This window comes from Polistes fuscatus, unplaced genomic scaffold (genome assembly GCF_010416935.1).
Source record: "Polistes fuscatus isolate 324 unplaced genomic scaffold, CU_Pfus_HIC Scaffold4, whole genome shotgun sequence".
Taxonomy (NCBI): domain Eukaryota; kingdom Metazoa; phylum Arthropoda; class Insecta; order Hymenoptera; family Vespidae; genus Polistes; species Polistes fuscatus.
Genome location: NW_025113118.1, coordinates 1,639,664 through 1,656,128, shown reverse-complemented (window position 1 = coordinate 1,656,128; position 16,465 = coordinate 1,639,664). Strand labels below are relative to the sequence as shown.

The following is a 16,465-nucleotide window of genomic DNA, read 5'->3' as shown; positions in this document are numbered from 1 at the left end:
TATCGTTTGAAATAGATAGTAAATCTTCGTTGAAGAACATCGCGATTCTTGTGTACACACACACACACAGAACACGATTCTTATCAATTGTGTTATTATAAAGTTAACGATCTCTTGCTGGTCGTAACAATGAAGCGAGAACATAAGGGAACACTTGGTCCCCTTTCATCATAATTTTTCTTCTACCGTCATCTTCGAACCAGTCGTTTATATCCTTCGATTTCCCTCGGGCGGAATGCGATCAATGCTATTTCAAAGGGTCACTCTTGCATCTTTGTTGCCTCCGAGCTTTCTCAAGGAAGAGCTATCGATTTTCAATTGCTCGTCTACGAAAACTTTTCTCAGAAAAGTTATTTTTATCGAAGAAATAGGATTTGTATCTCATCTTTGCAAGCCACAAGATATCCGCAATGGCAACTAACTTTTGTAAAGTACGAAGTAAGTATTAGACACAATAAAAAGTAAGATTTTCGAGACACAAAAGTAATTCGATCTAGGGAAGATAGTTAGAAGATGATACTTAAAGAGAAGTCAAATAAATTAAGACAGATGCAACAAATTATCGCAGCAGATGTTGACGTTGCAATAGTAGAACAAAGACAAGCCGAGGGGGAAAAGAAAAAAGAAACTATTATAATAACGACGTAAATTCATTCGAGTTTGGCGTGATGACAATAATATTCTATGAGAAAATCGAAGCAAAAATTGTCGAATGTAAATAAAGAACATAACGAAAGATCTGTCGAAACGATCGCGAATATTCTCATTACGGGATCAGTGGCTCTCAGATTACTAGTCGTAAAAGTAATGCACACGAATTAGGTTTGCGGATTCGTTGAAACGCGAACCGGCTATAAGCGGAATTAGGACACTATTATGTTTCAAAATCAGTTTGCTTCTCAACGAACGAGCCTGCGACGGGAAGAAAGCAATCGAGATCGTGCCTTGAAACGATAACCATTGAACGGATTTGCTTCTTGATCTACACCTCCTAGTGATTATACCTACTTCTTAAGTGAAATAGGAGGAAAACCTTGTAAGAGTTATTTGATACATAGGTTTATTTTACATGCGCATTTTTTTATTAAAATATTTATTTCTATCGATAGTTCAAAGTATTTAAAGCAATGTATATATAGTGTTCATATTACATACCTAAGTTTGAAAGAGAAAGAAAGAAATCGTGGTAGCTAATAAATGTGATATCTGTTCATAAAGATAACAATCTAGGTAAATACTTACATGAATAATTTCAAAAATGAATTTTTATCGCAGACGCCTAGTTTATGAACTACAATTGAGAGACGTAGAATCGATCATACATGAAATAGCAGTAACTTTCTTTATTGCTCTAATTTGACCGAATTCAACACGAAGAAAGTTTCAAGACCGTAAAAGTTTATTTAAATTACTGACAACACGAAACTTAAAATATCTTTGTAATTACCATTTTGTAGGTATAAAATTGAGTAGTGAATTATTTCAATTGTCGCGTTGCTTACTTGTTTAATTTCTTTCATAAATTATAGTATTTATTCATACAACAATTTACATCGATTGGCGTAATTCGCTGTGTAATTATTAGCAACGATTTTAGTTACGAATAAAAGTAATTTATTAAATAATTAATAGCAAACTTCACTCACTCCACTCGAAAAAGTCGATTTATATTGTGATTTAATTTATTTCATAGATGATATTTGATTAAGGATTAGTTCAATTTACGGTTTACTTTTATGGCACAACCACAATCCGAATCCAAATTCATGAAAATCAAGTCAATTCAGGCTATTAACAAATGTCCGAACGTTTTCATGTACATTGTACATTCAGTACATTTGTACATTGTACAGCTCCCAGGATACTAACGTGTTTGCATTATCTGGCCGTGCATTTGAAATCCACAATATGTATTATTGATTATAATATTTAGCACGAATTAATGTAGTTTTTCTTCAAATAAATACCTACATACTTGAGAATATACATAAAATGATTTGAAAATAAATATCATTTTTTTTTTTTTTTTTTTAATATAAAAAGATAATATATATCAAATAAATAAAGTAGAAAAATACGAGAAATATTACTTCTCGTATTTCAATTAAAATTGATATAATATTTTTGAATTATATTTTTGACGAACTTATGAGCTTCCCCATCATTCATAACCGACATATATAATCCATATTTGATCCATGACGTATCCGTTTTCCGTTTGAACGGTTACCGAATTCGTACATATAAATTAATGTTACATCGAGCTTACGTTATAAACTTCTGAAATTTAGAATTACGCTAGTCTATGAAGTCATGCATTTATACAAAAATAATCCGAAAGAGACAAGAAAATAATACTTAAAATATAGGCATGAAGTTATGTATGAAGGTAATTCAACGTACTTTAATAATTTTAAGTGATGAATAAATGAAATGGAATACACAACGATGGAAAAAACTTTCTGTATTTGATGTTTTCGTTTTCTTTCAGCATTGTTTGAAAAACTTTCCCAAGTATTTACAAAATAAGTTGCACGAGTAGAAGGAGAAAGAAGACTGTAAAAAAGGGAAAGAATGTGGCAGGTTTATCCACGAAAAAGTAGAATGATAAGGTAAGCGTATACGCTTTTCTCACGTAACCTGTCACACCGTACAGAAAATACTACTACTTAACAAGAACGAAAACTGAGAGAAGATCGAAATTTGAACACAGTAACATTAAGTTAATCGAGCAGTTAAGTTAAAAGGAACTTACAATCATTTAGGATTATATGTATATATGTATATGTCAGCGTAAAATTGTATAAGTCAGTTAAATAGTGGAAACCCTAGGTTTTACCCGAAATAAAAAAGCGTTGTTGAGAAAGTATATAAAAGAATTTTATTATATACTAAAACTAGTAGTCTTAGGAAATAACGAGGTTATATATGAATTCACAAGAAGCGAATAGTTAAAGTATAAGATTGAAATTTGATCCCAAGTGTAAGAAATAAAATTCTTAGATTTCGTTTTAATATCTGCTCATAATGCACTGTTATAAATCTAGAGATAGAAAATATGTGTTTCTTCGTTCTATGGCCGTCCAAGCGAAGATTATCTATTATCGATATAGAGTTTCTCTTTTGATTTAAGAGATTAAATTAGATTTCCTTCAAAAACTATGAAAACGAAAATAAAATAAATGTAACTAATAAGGGTTCGTATATTCGTTCTTATTCTTTTTTATCTTTTAAAAACCTATTATCTGTTAGCCGTGCTATTTTATCGACCTTGAACGTACATAATTCTGCCTTCTTTCATAGTTTAATTCATCAGTATAATTATTTCACGGTTTAGCTAGTCATTTCACAAATTAACAGATTTTATATAGTAACGCTAAAAAAGTATATGAAATAAATTAATTTAAAATAAAGATAAACTGTTATAATGAAAGTATTTTAATCTATTGTTATATAACGTAATGAGAAAATCAAAACATGGAAAGATATTATTAATAATTACGCTTTTGTGCCCTCCAGATTATTCCTTTGATCTCGAATTTCGTTTATCTCTCGTCCTATATGTAGAACAACGTATCCACACAGTTGCATTTATATATATATATATTCATGAATACTTGAGTGTCCAAAGATTACAGGATTCTCAGAATTAGCCGCGAGAGGATACAGGATGCAAAAGCGTTTCTATACCTTTTCCGACTTCGTATACTGCATACTCAATCTAGTAGTAAGGAGAGTTATACGGAGAGAAGAGTCGTAGAGGAATGAAAATGGTTTCAGTATAGATAAATGTGTGTAGCTTCTGGCTTTCTATGTATTTCGCTTAGTCTAACCAACCCTTACCCTTTCTGTCACGCTCTCTTATTGCCTTCCTACTTTCTCTCTCCATCTCTCCCTTCCTCTCTTTCTCTCTCTTGTTCTAAGGTTCACAGATACGTATATACATAAGTGTGGCTGCTTGCGGAGTGCTCGTGCAAAAGGATATTAGCCACGAAGGTATTCCAAACCTATGTATTCGCACCAGAAGTACGATGAAACTGTTCGTATGACACGCAATATTCTCTACCCATGAAACTCCTTCGTGGTTGTGAATGTATTTGAGTGATGACCACACGATTAATACATTATCTGACATTTCCCACATATGTTGAAAAATGATAAGAAGAAAAATAGAGAAACAAATATTTTCAATTTTTCCTCGTCTTTTTTATTCTTATCTTTTCATTTTAATATTTTATATATATACTGTCATTGTATTCATTTTAATATTTTATTTTTAATTTTTATATTACTGTGAATAAGATTAGAACTAGTTATTAACTACACTTAATTGGTTTGCTTTCGCAAAGTGATTTTTTGTTTTTAGCTCGGAACAGAAGATATTTTATGTGGTTTAAAAAAAGTTTTTCAAATTACGGTTCAGTTAGATAGCAAAGTCATTAAGTTTGTGATTACATCGGTCGTGTCGTGACGATTGTTTGCGAAGGAATAGGGAAAAAGGAAAATGGAAGACCGAGACAAACGATAGAAATCGTAACTGGGATGCACGGAAGACAGGAAGTATTTCCCGAAAGGATGTCGTTTCCAAAGCTTTAAAGTAATTGGGAAACTTGTAATAGGCGTTGTTGTCACTTGCTATTATTGTTACGATTCTCTTTCCTCTCATTCATCGAATCTTATATATCTAATAAGACACGCATGAGGTGTCAGTTAATTAAAACGAAAAAGTAAACTTTCTTTCCCCTTCGTTTCTACGAGGACAAGAAGGACAAGAAGGACAAGAATTTGTAAAAAAAAAAGAATAAAGTTAGATATAAAGATAAAATGAAAAGGAAATGATACATCTTTCTTTTTCTAAGAAAAATTTGTTTACCGTTAACACATGCGTGCCTGTTTTTTGTGTAATTAAAATGCCTATGCCGAGCACATATATTTCTATTTTGATTAAAGCCTTGTCAGCGAGATGACACTCGAGAAAATATTTAATTACTAACAATTTTAATTAAAGTGATTAATTAAATAGATTGTGCGCTGTTAACTGAAATGCTTATTCGCGTTATCGAAATGAAATGCGGACTGCTTTTATCGACAGATTATAGAGCATTTATTGTCGATTCGTGGACAGAAAGCGACGGTTTCCATCTCGCTTCCTCATTGCTTTGATTTATCTCATTTAGAAATTCACGATAATTAGCAGTCTACGGCAAAACTTTTCTTTCCATAAATATTATACTAGAGTATTACTTTCAGATTTTAACACGCGAAAGAATATCGCATGATAAATATAATATCGTTTTATGAGACAAAAAGAAAAAGTAACGAATTTCTTTCTCGAGTATTAATCACTCTTCACGATTATTGTTTGAAATATAGCTAATCGTTTAGACGGATGAGCTCGTTAATTTTAGCCTAGCTATTCGTGACGAAACTACATCGTATCCTTCTATCGACACTTTTCTTTTGATTGATAACGCGAAAGGAGGAAAACGAAATTTTTATCTATGAAACATCAGGATGGTGAAATGTCTGAGAGGATAAGAGAAATAAAGAGTAGGGGAAATTTAAATAAAAACTCGAACGCACATAACGGCAACAGATGAATAATAGTTTGCGCAACTAAGCGACAGATAGTGAGTATCTTTTTTTCTTTATTCCTGCATCCGCGTCAGATTTCAAAACGTTCGGTTTAATTGATCGCTTCGTGTAATAAGTAGAGGAGTGGAGAGAGAAAGAGAGAGAGAGAGAGATAGTGAGTATGGGATAAAGAAGAAGGGGAAAGAGGTTGAAACCCATAGAACGCCTCAGATTGAACGCATACGGATTTGCGGCTGGCTGCGACGCCGCATAACACGAATGGAATTATTCATGTCACGTAGTTTGTGTTTTATGCGGATTCGACTCCCTCTTCTCTCTTATTCTCTCATTCTCTCACTCTCACTCTCTCTCTCTCTCTCTCTCTCGCATTCTATTTCTATAGATGCAGGGATAAAAAATAGAACTGAAAGAAGTGAATTGTGTCCACGAAAAATGATACTCGAAACGTCAAAGAGGTGGGTGCTTTTTAGTTAGTTAATTCGCTATGAATAGTTATGGGAACGTTCAAATCGTTAAAATTGTTAAAATTGAATATAATACTTAACCTACCAACACTACATGTATAATTATTCCTACCGTGAACAGTCAAAAGACCGTTTTAAAAAAAAATATCTTAATATAGAATGAGATTTTAGCAAATTGAATAGTGAACAAAATATATTCTGGTATTTAAGAATGAGTAGTGTACACATTTTATACGTTATCAGTGTATTTTTTACATATTACATGATTTTTACAAATTACAGAACACGGTCATTTAACCACGCCTGGTAGGGGTTTAGTGTTAAATTCTAAGTTATTGTTTAATTTGTTTTAATATTTTTAATTATCTTTATTAAACTTAATTTAATTATAACTATCGAGTTTCCGAAGTTGACATGTCGATTCTGTTTTAATAAATAATGTAGAATTATTAACGAAAGAAAGAGAGAAAAAATTAACGATGCAACCAAATTTGATGAAATAATCTGTAGTTAATGTGCGATAACTAATCAGTGTTTTTATTTTCTATCGAAAGAAAGAAAAATCGAAGATTATTTATTATTTCTTCCTATTGGTTTGCCTCTCGAATTTACTTGTTAATAAGACACGCTTATTTCCAAAGTAAGATAGAAAAAAAATCGGTTGCTTTTTCGATAAACATTCATTAAACTAACTCGCTTTCTGTTAGTTTTTTCTCCCCGTGAAAAAAAGAATTCAACAACGTCATCGCCTTTATACGTTTTATTCGCTTTTCCAACGTACCATGTTATCCGTGATATCGCGTATAAAAGCAATTTTCACCAACGCATTCATCCAACGTAGTTTTGCCTTTTGATTTCTTTTCCTGTTAAAAATTATATGTTTTTTTTTTTTCTAGATAATACTTTTTATACATTTTCAATTATGTATATTATTACAAGTCGCTATTTTATCAGTTTGTTAACACGCGAGAAAAATGGAGATAATAGTAAACGTGTTTTATTCGTTTTTCGATATTGATGATAAATATATGTAGAACATATTACAGAAATGAAACAAAATAACAAATTAAAACTTGTTATTTATCATGATAAAATATTCCTTCTTCGTTATAATTCCGTTAATTATGTAAATATAATTATAATTAAATTCGTAAAATTATTTACTAAAAAATATCTTTGCTTGAATAAATAATATCAGTATTTCTTGTTTTATTTCTGGATTAATTAAATCACGGTTCTAGGTTATTTAACAAAAAAAGAACAAAGATTTATCGCAAGCTCTAATATAATAAGAGTACGTCGTCTTTATACGCGCGTCGTATAGAATGATTCGTTTCGAACGAAATAATTTGTGCATCTCAGAAAGAGCCATAGCTATATTTCAGTATAAAATGAAAGAAATCTATTTCTTTTTTCTTTTTTTATTCTTTTTTTATTCTTTTCCTTTCTTTATTCTTGTCTTTTTACTTTTTATTTTTTATATTTTTCTCGTGCTGTTCCACATTGAACGAGAGTACCGTTAAAAATCGCACTGGGAGCCAAATCGACGCTTTCACCACACACACACAGAGAGAGAGAGAGAGAGAGAGAGAGTATAAAGGAGAAAAGAATCGACTCGGGAAAACTAAATCGTACTGTGAATTTCACATCGAACGAACCAAACTAAATGATAAAAACGTGTTACGGCTAGACAATATAAACTTCCATCCTCTTTTTTTTCTTTCATGTTCGCGTCACGAACACACGTATTTTTCCCAAAATCATAAATCGTAAAATAAAACAATCTTTCAATTACAATGCACAAATGATAAACATTACATCTATTATATATTTTTTATGTTTTTTTTTTTCCTTTTTCTTTCATTTTTACTGTTTTTTTTTTTTAATCGGAATATTTTTGTAACAAATGAAACGAGATTAAGCAATTGAAATTGTTGTATAAAATAAATATTAACAAAATTACAGAGTTACATCGTTTCTAAAAAGAACTAGAAATATTCTCATTAACGATTTTTAATGATTCCTTCACTCATGCCAACTTTCTTTCTCATACGGACATCTCCAAAAGGTATCTTCAAAAACGTTTCCTCGTACTTTCGAACGTCGAAAAAACTCGGAAAATATCTGCTTATAGAATATCTCTCGCGGAAGTATTTAAAAAGTGAAAGCCGCTATCGTATATTTCTCGTTGCTTAAGTCGTGGGTAAAAAGAGGGAGTTGGCGATGATATGTAGATGTTTTTTACAAGGAGGTCACACGAATGCGAAACGAGAGAGGGTGTTCAGTTCGACGTGCATTTGAATAAAAGTACCGAGATGGTCTGAGGTTAGCGTGACTTATTTCACTTCTTTTTGCTTCTTGTTTTACTTCCTCTTCTTTTATTTTGTATTACTTTTTTTTATCATCATTAAAAAAAACAAAATAAAAAAAAAATGCATGAAAGAGTAAAGACTTATTTTTGACATACAACCAGGTATACATTGGTAAGCAATTTTCGGGTAACGAGTGAAGAAGGAGTAAGCAAAAGAGAAACAGATAAAGAAGAAAAGGAAGTTTAATGATTTTCGCGGTAAATTACGTTGTAAATGTGAGAATCAAGCTGAACCAATGTACGCAAGCGCGTGTAGAATATTCGTGCATGTATTTATGTATATTGAGGTGCCAGGAGTTTATTGGACGCAAATCCTCTACATGTAACCGAATTAACCTGTCAGTTGCTACTATGATCTGGTATCGCCATAATTGGCAGAAGACTTTGAATTTCTGTAGTACCTCGTCGTTTCTACTCTCGAAAGTTATTTTCTGCATGTATCTCTGCAATTAATACCTCAATAACGTATTACATTAACAGAAAGAAATAAGAGAAAAGGAGAATGAGAAAGGGATATATATATTGAGAGTAGATTTGTTTCATCGGACAAATGAAGGTACTTGGAATGCTCGACGATTGTACTTGCAATCTGCTTTAATCACGTTTAAAAGATATCCTGTGCGAGATCTCATCGAGCAAATTTTAATTAAGCTAAACTCGACTAAAGTTTGTATACTATGTACCGTAAGGTTTTACTTTATTTTTTAACGAAAGGTAATTATAACGATCAGTGAATATTGGAAGAGAATCTGTAAATTCGTATGAAGGATATTAACGAGTCGAATAAGAGCACAGAGGAGTTTCTAATTAAGGAACATAGTTCGTAGACGTATGTACATAGTTTCCTTGAAACAGCGTAAGTAGTACAAGTCAATAGGCAAACCGAACAGCACTGAAATTAGACGAGAAGTTGCATTTTTTATAAATCCTTTTTATTTTATACAGTATTACCAATTCCGTTTTAAACAAAGAGACTACTAGTATATGCTACATCAAGATTTCTTTTTATAAGATAAATTATTTAGATCTTTTATGATTCTCATATTTTTCTGATCCTTCCACTTCGACTATGTAGGAATTACTTTTTTAAAGTTAAACAAACATCACGGGATACCCATTTTTAATCAGATCGCTCGCATGGGCGCACGTATTAACCAAATATTTTTTTTGGTCTCTGGTCGTAGCGTTTGTCAAGGGTAGAAGGAGAGAAGGGTCAAAAAATGACAGGGGTTAGGGTAGAAGTGGCACAGAAAATACATATGAGTTGCGATGATCGTCCGCAATTGCGGCTACCGGCCGCTCACAAGAAGAATTACGTTCGGCCGATAGGTCGACACATTCATACACGCCGAGTATCGTGTAATGAAAAAAAGAGAGATGGACGAAGTAGGTTAGAGATGAATATCGCGGCTGGATTCGCGCTCGTGCGCGCGCGCCCGTCAGAATGACTGAGAGAAAGAGAGTCGAGCGAAAAGAGCGCAGCAAATGAACCATGAAATTAACGAATGGCTCCAAATTCATATCCGCTGAGTCCCATTTTACCGACCAATTAATTATTTAAAACGCCTGCGCTTGGAAACAACAACGGGCCACTGTTGATACTCATATTCGCGTTTGCAAGATGGATGACAGTGGTCCACTTTTCTCTCTCTCTCTCTCTCTCTCTTTCTCTCTCTATTTCCATTCCTCTTTCTCTCTACGAGACTCACATCAGTGCTATTCCGTTTATACTTTTCCAGAGACGAAACCCTCTCGTGTGTCGCATTCACGCGCTTTGGAATTCGGAAACGGAACGGGGGAATCTTGTTACATGACCAAATTCACGAAAACTATTATACGTTCGATATAAAACAAAACAAAAAAAAACAAGACGAAAAAGAGAAGAGAGAAAGAACAAAAAATAACTATGAAATCCTATAGCTCGTTCGAATTTTTATATCACTGCGAGTATGAACGTTAATTAGACGGACAAAAGTGAACTGAAAATAGATATACAGATATAACATTTAAAAAAAAAGCAGGATAAATTTCGTCTACAAATTTGCAAAAATATTCTTACAACTGCACGCTCGCAAAACGCATCTTCATTTTTTGATAAGTTACCGTTAATAACAACCAACGTAAATATTAATAAGCATATTCCAAATAGCTTTTACGTTCTGTGGTCAAGGACGAATTATGCTCGCTCGCAATAGAACGCAACTACAATACGGATTTTTTAAACGACCTTGTCTTTTATTTGTTTTGTCTAATTTAAACTTTTTTTATCTTATCTAAAATTATTGTTGTTCGCGATTCTTTCCCACGGAGAATTAAGGCGTTCGTTTATTCCCACGTTTTTTTTTAAATGTAACTGATGAAACCCGTGTGGCTAATTTTAAAAGTTACACACGCACAAATGCTGTTCCAACTTTCCGTCGTGGCGCGAGTCCTGAGCTGTGAGCGAATAATTAGAGCGTGCGTGCATGTCTGCATATATCATTCTTATCCAACGCTAAAAGTCTAATGGTGAGTAATGCCAAAAGTTAAGTCTCGTGTCTCGGGTTTTTATGCATTAGATATGCCTTAAATCGGAACGCGACTTTCGTCATAAAAATTATCAAATTATCGATTACATCCTACGTGTTAACATCGATTTAAATATGAGATAGAAAATTACATATACATATTCAGAGAGAGAGAGAGAGAGAGTGATGGGGGGGGGAGAGAAAGAGAAAGGTGGAATAAAAGAAGAAAGAGGAGAAGAGAACGTGTTTGCAAAACAATAAAGGGACGCGTCAATTTTGCGAACGTCGCCGTTCCATTTACGATGATTCAGAGTTTAACGAGCGGCAGTCACATATCGACATTGTAGGTATTCATGCCAAGATTGACATCGTCAATCGCATGATAATAGAAACGACTGAGAGCTTTATAGGAAAAGACAATACAGCACACTATAGTAAAGCACTATTTTTGTATCTTTTGAAATTATTAAGAGATCAAATATTTCGCGATGAACTTTGTGGAAAAAAAAATAATGGAAATCGGATGTCAAATCCACTTGTTGTCCACTAGAAAGTTCGTTGATGAACGGCGCCTTTAAACTGCATTGGAATATTCATCTACGTCCGATATGAAAATGTGTAGGATTAAGTTCATTGAAGGATAAATAATGGGCATAGAAGTGACCAATAGACCTTACAAATAATTATAATTCTCATAGTAATACACACAATTAGCAATGATCTCCAAAATTATTTTAAAATACTTTCTCTGATACACACGTAATTTTATATATTTTCTCTAATTACACATAACTTAATATACACTCTAGGCTGTCTCAAAATATTCTCTCATTGCTGATTCGTTTCTCACTACTGCCCTCCAGATCATCGAAACTGACTCACTGATGCATTAATGCTTTTCTTTCTTTCCGAAACGTATACTCGGGCTAAGCCCACATATCGCGCGCGCACGAATACGTGTGATAATCTAAAATACGACACGTATCGAAATATAAGCTTTAGGATCGCTGTTTTGTTCGGCACCCGCTTGCTCACATACATATACTCACATAATGCTCTTGCAAGAAACCGCCGCTGTTTTCTTTTCATCTCTATCTTCGAATATATCTAGTGTCGTCCTAGTGTGCAGCACATGCATATGCATTAAACTCTTATTCTAAAAATGTTCAACGTTCAATGTCGCATAACGAAAAATAAGAATTTACATCTCAATTGAACAGATAGATTTTCCGAATAGCAATTTTTCTCTTTGATTTGCACTTTCTCTTTTAATATCTTGAACAAAAAATATTTTAAAAAGTGCAAAAAATTGTTATCTTTCAGTATAATAATCGACCGTTCTTCTGTTTTATACGTCATAGAGAAACGATAATTCTCGATCGAGACTGTTAGCAAATGAATCCATTCGAATGACGAATACCTCGACGAAACGAGGGAAAGAAAGAAAGAAAACAGAAAAAAAGGGTGGAAGGAAAAGAGTAGATTCTTTTGTTATGTTCTATCGGTAGAACTCGGATATATTCGTAGTTGCATAATCGCATACGCAATTCTAAAAGCAGTCCTAACTGTCGTCGTTGTCATCATCGTCGTCGTCGTCGTCGTCGCTGTCGTCATCGTCATCGTCGAAGCGTCATTGTCGAAGCGTCATCGTCCTGGTCCATCCTCTCTGGTGTACGCAACGGAGAACAGGAATGCGATGCTGAATAGGGAGAATTAATGGGAACGAGGCACCCGAGGTAATAACGTGGAGTGTAGAGCTCTTGGGATAGCCGTTGTACCGGACGCTTCGAAGCAAATAGCGCAACAGTACGCGCGCACGCGCATTCATTTCTTTTTCTGTTATTCTCCACGTATATACGTGTGGTCAGCTCGGCTAGGCTTCGTACCACTGCAAAATTTGCGCAAGCGAGAAATACAAATATGCCTACTGCCACATATCCCTTTCCCTCCCAACTACCCCCTCCCACCTCTCTCTCTCTCTCTTTCTCTCTCTCTTTATCTCTCTCTTTCTCTCTCTTTCGTTGCATTGCGACGTATGCATTCCCACCGATCGAATTATTACAACCTCTCCACTCGACCGTGATTTTGGACGAGGACGTTAGCTCGAACTGTTTCAAAGGACTACTGAACGTTGCTTTCTCGCGCTATGAGATATCAGCAATCACGAGGAAAATTAATTAGCACGCTCACAGCTCTCGATAGAGAAGCATGCTTCGATTGTTTTGGTCAAGTTTTCTTCTTTCATATAATATTATAACGTTGCTGAAAACGAATAAAGATACTAATTCTTATTGAATTTCTATATTTGTATATAGTCTTTGCTTTTCTCTATATGATATTAATTAAAGTCAACTAAACATAGATATAATTGCGTCGCACAAATGTCTCACTACGTTTAGCCAATTGTAAGTATTATCGCAAACTTGATCAATATTTTAAAACACTGCACGACTAGACAATGATCGACGATGCACTATAAAATTTTTCTATCCTCGTATTTCTATTCTCGCATTTTTGTTTTTTGTCTCGTTGAGAATTAAAATGGATTCATTAAATGAGCTTTTTCATTGAAGAAGAAGACAAAAATGATATCTATTTATAATAATAGAAGTGAAGAAAAGGAAAGAACATTTTTTTCACAATTAGCAGATGGTTTGATCATAAAAATGTCTTTTTTATTAACATAGTAAAAGTGGAATGAGCAACATGTTGCATTAAATTTATGTCATGGACATATCAATGATTATAAAACCAAAAGAGTTTTCGTGTCTTTATTTTCACTAACAATACTACGTACGTATTCGAACATATGTATAGATTTGTAAAACAAGCAAACGCGATTTTTCAATTATCGGAGCATGCCGTCCTGATTAAATCTCACGAAACCGTGTGTGAAATATTTGTTTAATCGGAAGCATGCATGTCTATGTTCAGATAGCGATAGAATGCAATAAATATTCGTATACAATAGACCATTCAACTTCAATAACACAAAGTATTATTAAATGCTAAACAAAGCAAACAAATTCTAAAAAATTAATCACAAATTCATGTTTATATATGTGTAATAAAATAATTTACAGTCATATGAACGAAAAAGCAAACATAGCTTCCAGGGTGCTAGGATCACTTCATTCCTGCGGTCAATACAATATTCTAATAAACATTGACGTTATGTTCGTGTTGCATTTAAACATCTATATCTGAGCATTTAATTATAGATAAAGAATACTCAATATTTAAACTGATCAAATAATAATGATAAAGAACAAAACCTTCTCGTAAATTGGTTTTGTAGGTCAATAGGTCAATGTAAACGTTTTATCCAATTGTAAATGCTTACTAATAATTTTCATTTGACTAGTTGTTAAATGTTTTATAATTGTAAGTAACTTAAACATTATAAAATGGTGGGTGATTATTTGCATTTAAATAAGAATTATAAATAATATCAGGCGAATTCATTTTTACGCCTAATATTTTAAAACTTATTCAGAATCATGTTATTTTGTGATATTGAAATTGACACTTTCGTGGCAATTATCATGTGAAATACTTTTCCTTCAGAAGGAAACGTTATAGGAAAATAAATAGCATGGGTGGTGACTAAATATATAAAAATGACCGAACCGTCGAATGTCAGAGAAGGAAGAAGAAAATATTAGAACAAATCGGTGCCGCGAGACTGGCGTTCTAACGATGTGAGCGTAAAAACGATGATGGAGTTTAAAGTTAATCGGTTCCTTTGAACAAAGACAGTAGGATTTGTACAGGATCTCATTTAGTCTCCGCGCTCGATTTATATCGTTTATATCCAGGAAGTATTTTTTGGATAAGGCCCAGATTATAAATAACATAAAGGAGAATTCTATTTTCTTTTATGAGTTAAATTTATATTATTCTTCGTTTAACCTATGGCAATAGAGTTTGGATCCTTTGCAGTGATGGAAGACGATAGTCGAGACAGAATGTGCTAGATTTATCTTTGACTAATGACATTCTTGTCGTATAATAGCATGACGCATGAAAGTGCTTGCACAGCCACCACGCTTGGACGTGCCTGATTTATATCGTTGGGTATTAGATTCATATGTCGGTACTGTGTTAGTAGGTAAGGGTCATTTTTTGCACAACCCAAGAATAGTACAATGTGGTATTTGATATTCTCTCGATTTATTATTATTTGTCACAAATCTTATGTTAAATTATTACACAATCTATTACATTTATATATAATACAATAGCACTATGGTGAAAAGGGATGAAATTTCAATTACATTGACTCGGAACATTTGATTTTCTACGGTTTATCGAATTTATCACGATTGCCGAGATGTTAGCCTTGAATTTGAAAGGTAGTTAGTAAGCGATACGATGATTACGACTACGACGACAAGCCTGAGGGTTATCCGCGTATATGAGGTCAGTCGTTAATTACATTTAGCATTGCCATCAACGGATATGCCACGCCGTGGTAATGTCGTGATACTGATGGGACGTAAATTAACCGATCCACCAAGCTATCCGCGATACTCTCTCCGTCCGGCTTTCCAAGCGATCTAATGGAGGGATTTCCATCACTTCGAGGAAGATAGATTTTCTTCGAGGTAAACGCGACATCGTTTCTCTCCAATCCTAAGAGGTCATTGACTGATAGAATAATACTCACGCGAAACGATTCCTCTTAATAGATTCAGTTAATTGTACGAGAAAATTAAGTTATATCTATTTATTGGTTAAATAAAAAAGATTAAAAGCCGATAATATTTCTTGTTTTTTCTTAAACGATTAATTTTCCTATAGAAAATTGATTTCATATATCGTTATTTGTAAAGAAACAAATAACATATTTTATCAAAGTATTTAAATGTAGCTTTAAGTAACGTTTTATACTTATTTTGAAAAATTTGGAAATTGGCGTTCTAAATTAATGAATCATAATTGTATTGTATTAAAGTATTGAATTTGTTATTACAAAACATTTCCATAAGGAGATTAAAATTGCTTCAATAAAAATAAAAAATATTAAAAGATGATTTTCGATTTCGTTGAAATGTTAGTTAAGGTTCAACAGGGAGGCGCCCTTTTAAATAAGACATTAGTTTTATACACAAAAAAAGAAAGGAAAAAGGATTATAATGTTATTAACGTTGAAATTATGGTGATAAAACCGCATGATGCATGATGCATGATGTTTCGTATTGTGGTGTAAATCTGCCAAAGACTCTTCTTGATGTTCCAATAGCCGAGTAAAAGCGTTTCTCGATTTCCGGATTACCTGTAGCTTCTGAAATAATCTCTCCAGTGAATCTATTTTTCGAATTTTCACGAAAGCTTATTCGATCATTCCAATAAACCCTAATCTGATGCTTTCCTCTGCTTCTTTTGGATTTTTATGTGTCGTATTTTTTGTGTAGATACTTTTCATCTAATCCTCTTTGTTGCTTTCTTTTTTGCCGTGATTTCCATTTTGCTTTCTAAAGTAAAAATTTGATTCCACATCGTAAACTTTTTCTTCATACTCCTTA

General features: G+C 33.2%; 1 protein-coding gene across 4 annotated transcripts in view; it reads left to right on the top strand.

Annotated features, from left to right (window-relative positions):
• Window positions 1-16,465, top strand: part of LOC122520840 (amphoterin-induced protein 1) — a 251,722-nt gene that overhangs the window by 166,459 nt on the left and 68,798 nt on the right. The window contains exon 1 of one of the 4 annotated variants that reach the window (XM_043641142.1): window positions 2,449-2,612. The exons of the other annotated variants lie outside the window; for them this stretch is intronic. Within the exon in view, the coding sequence (XP_043497077.1) occupies window positions 2,575-2,612 (38 nt within the window). The 5' untranslated portion in view covers window positions 2,449-2,574. Of the gene's footprint in view, window positions 1-2,448; window positions 2,613-16,465 lie in introns of those variants that run through there. 4 annotated transcript variants of the gene reach the window in all.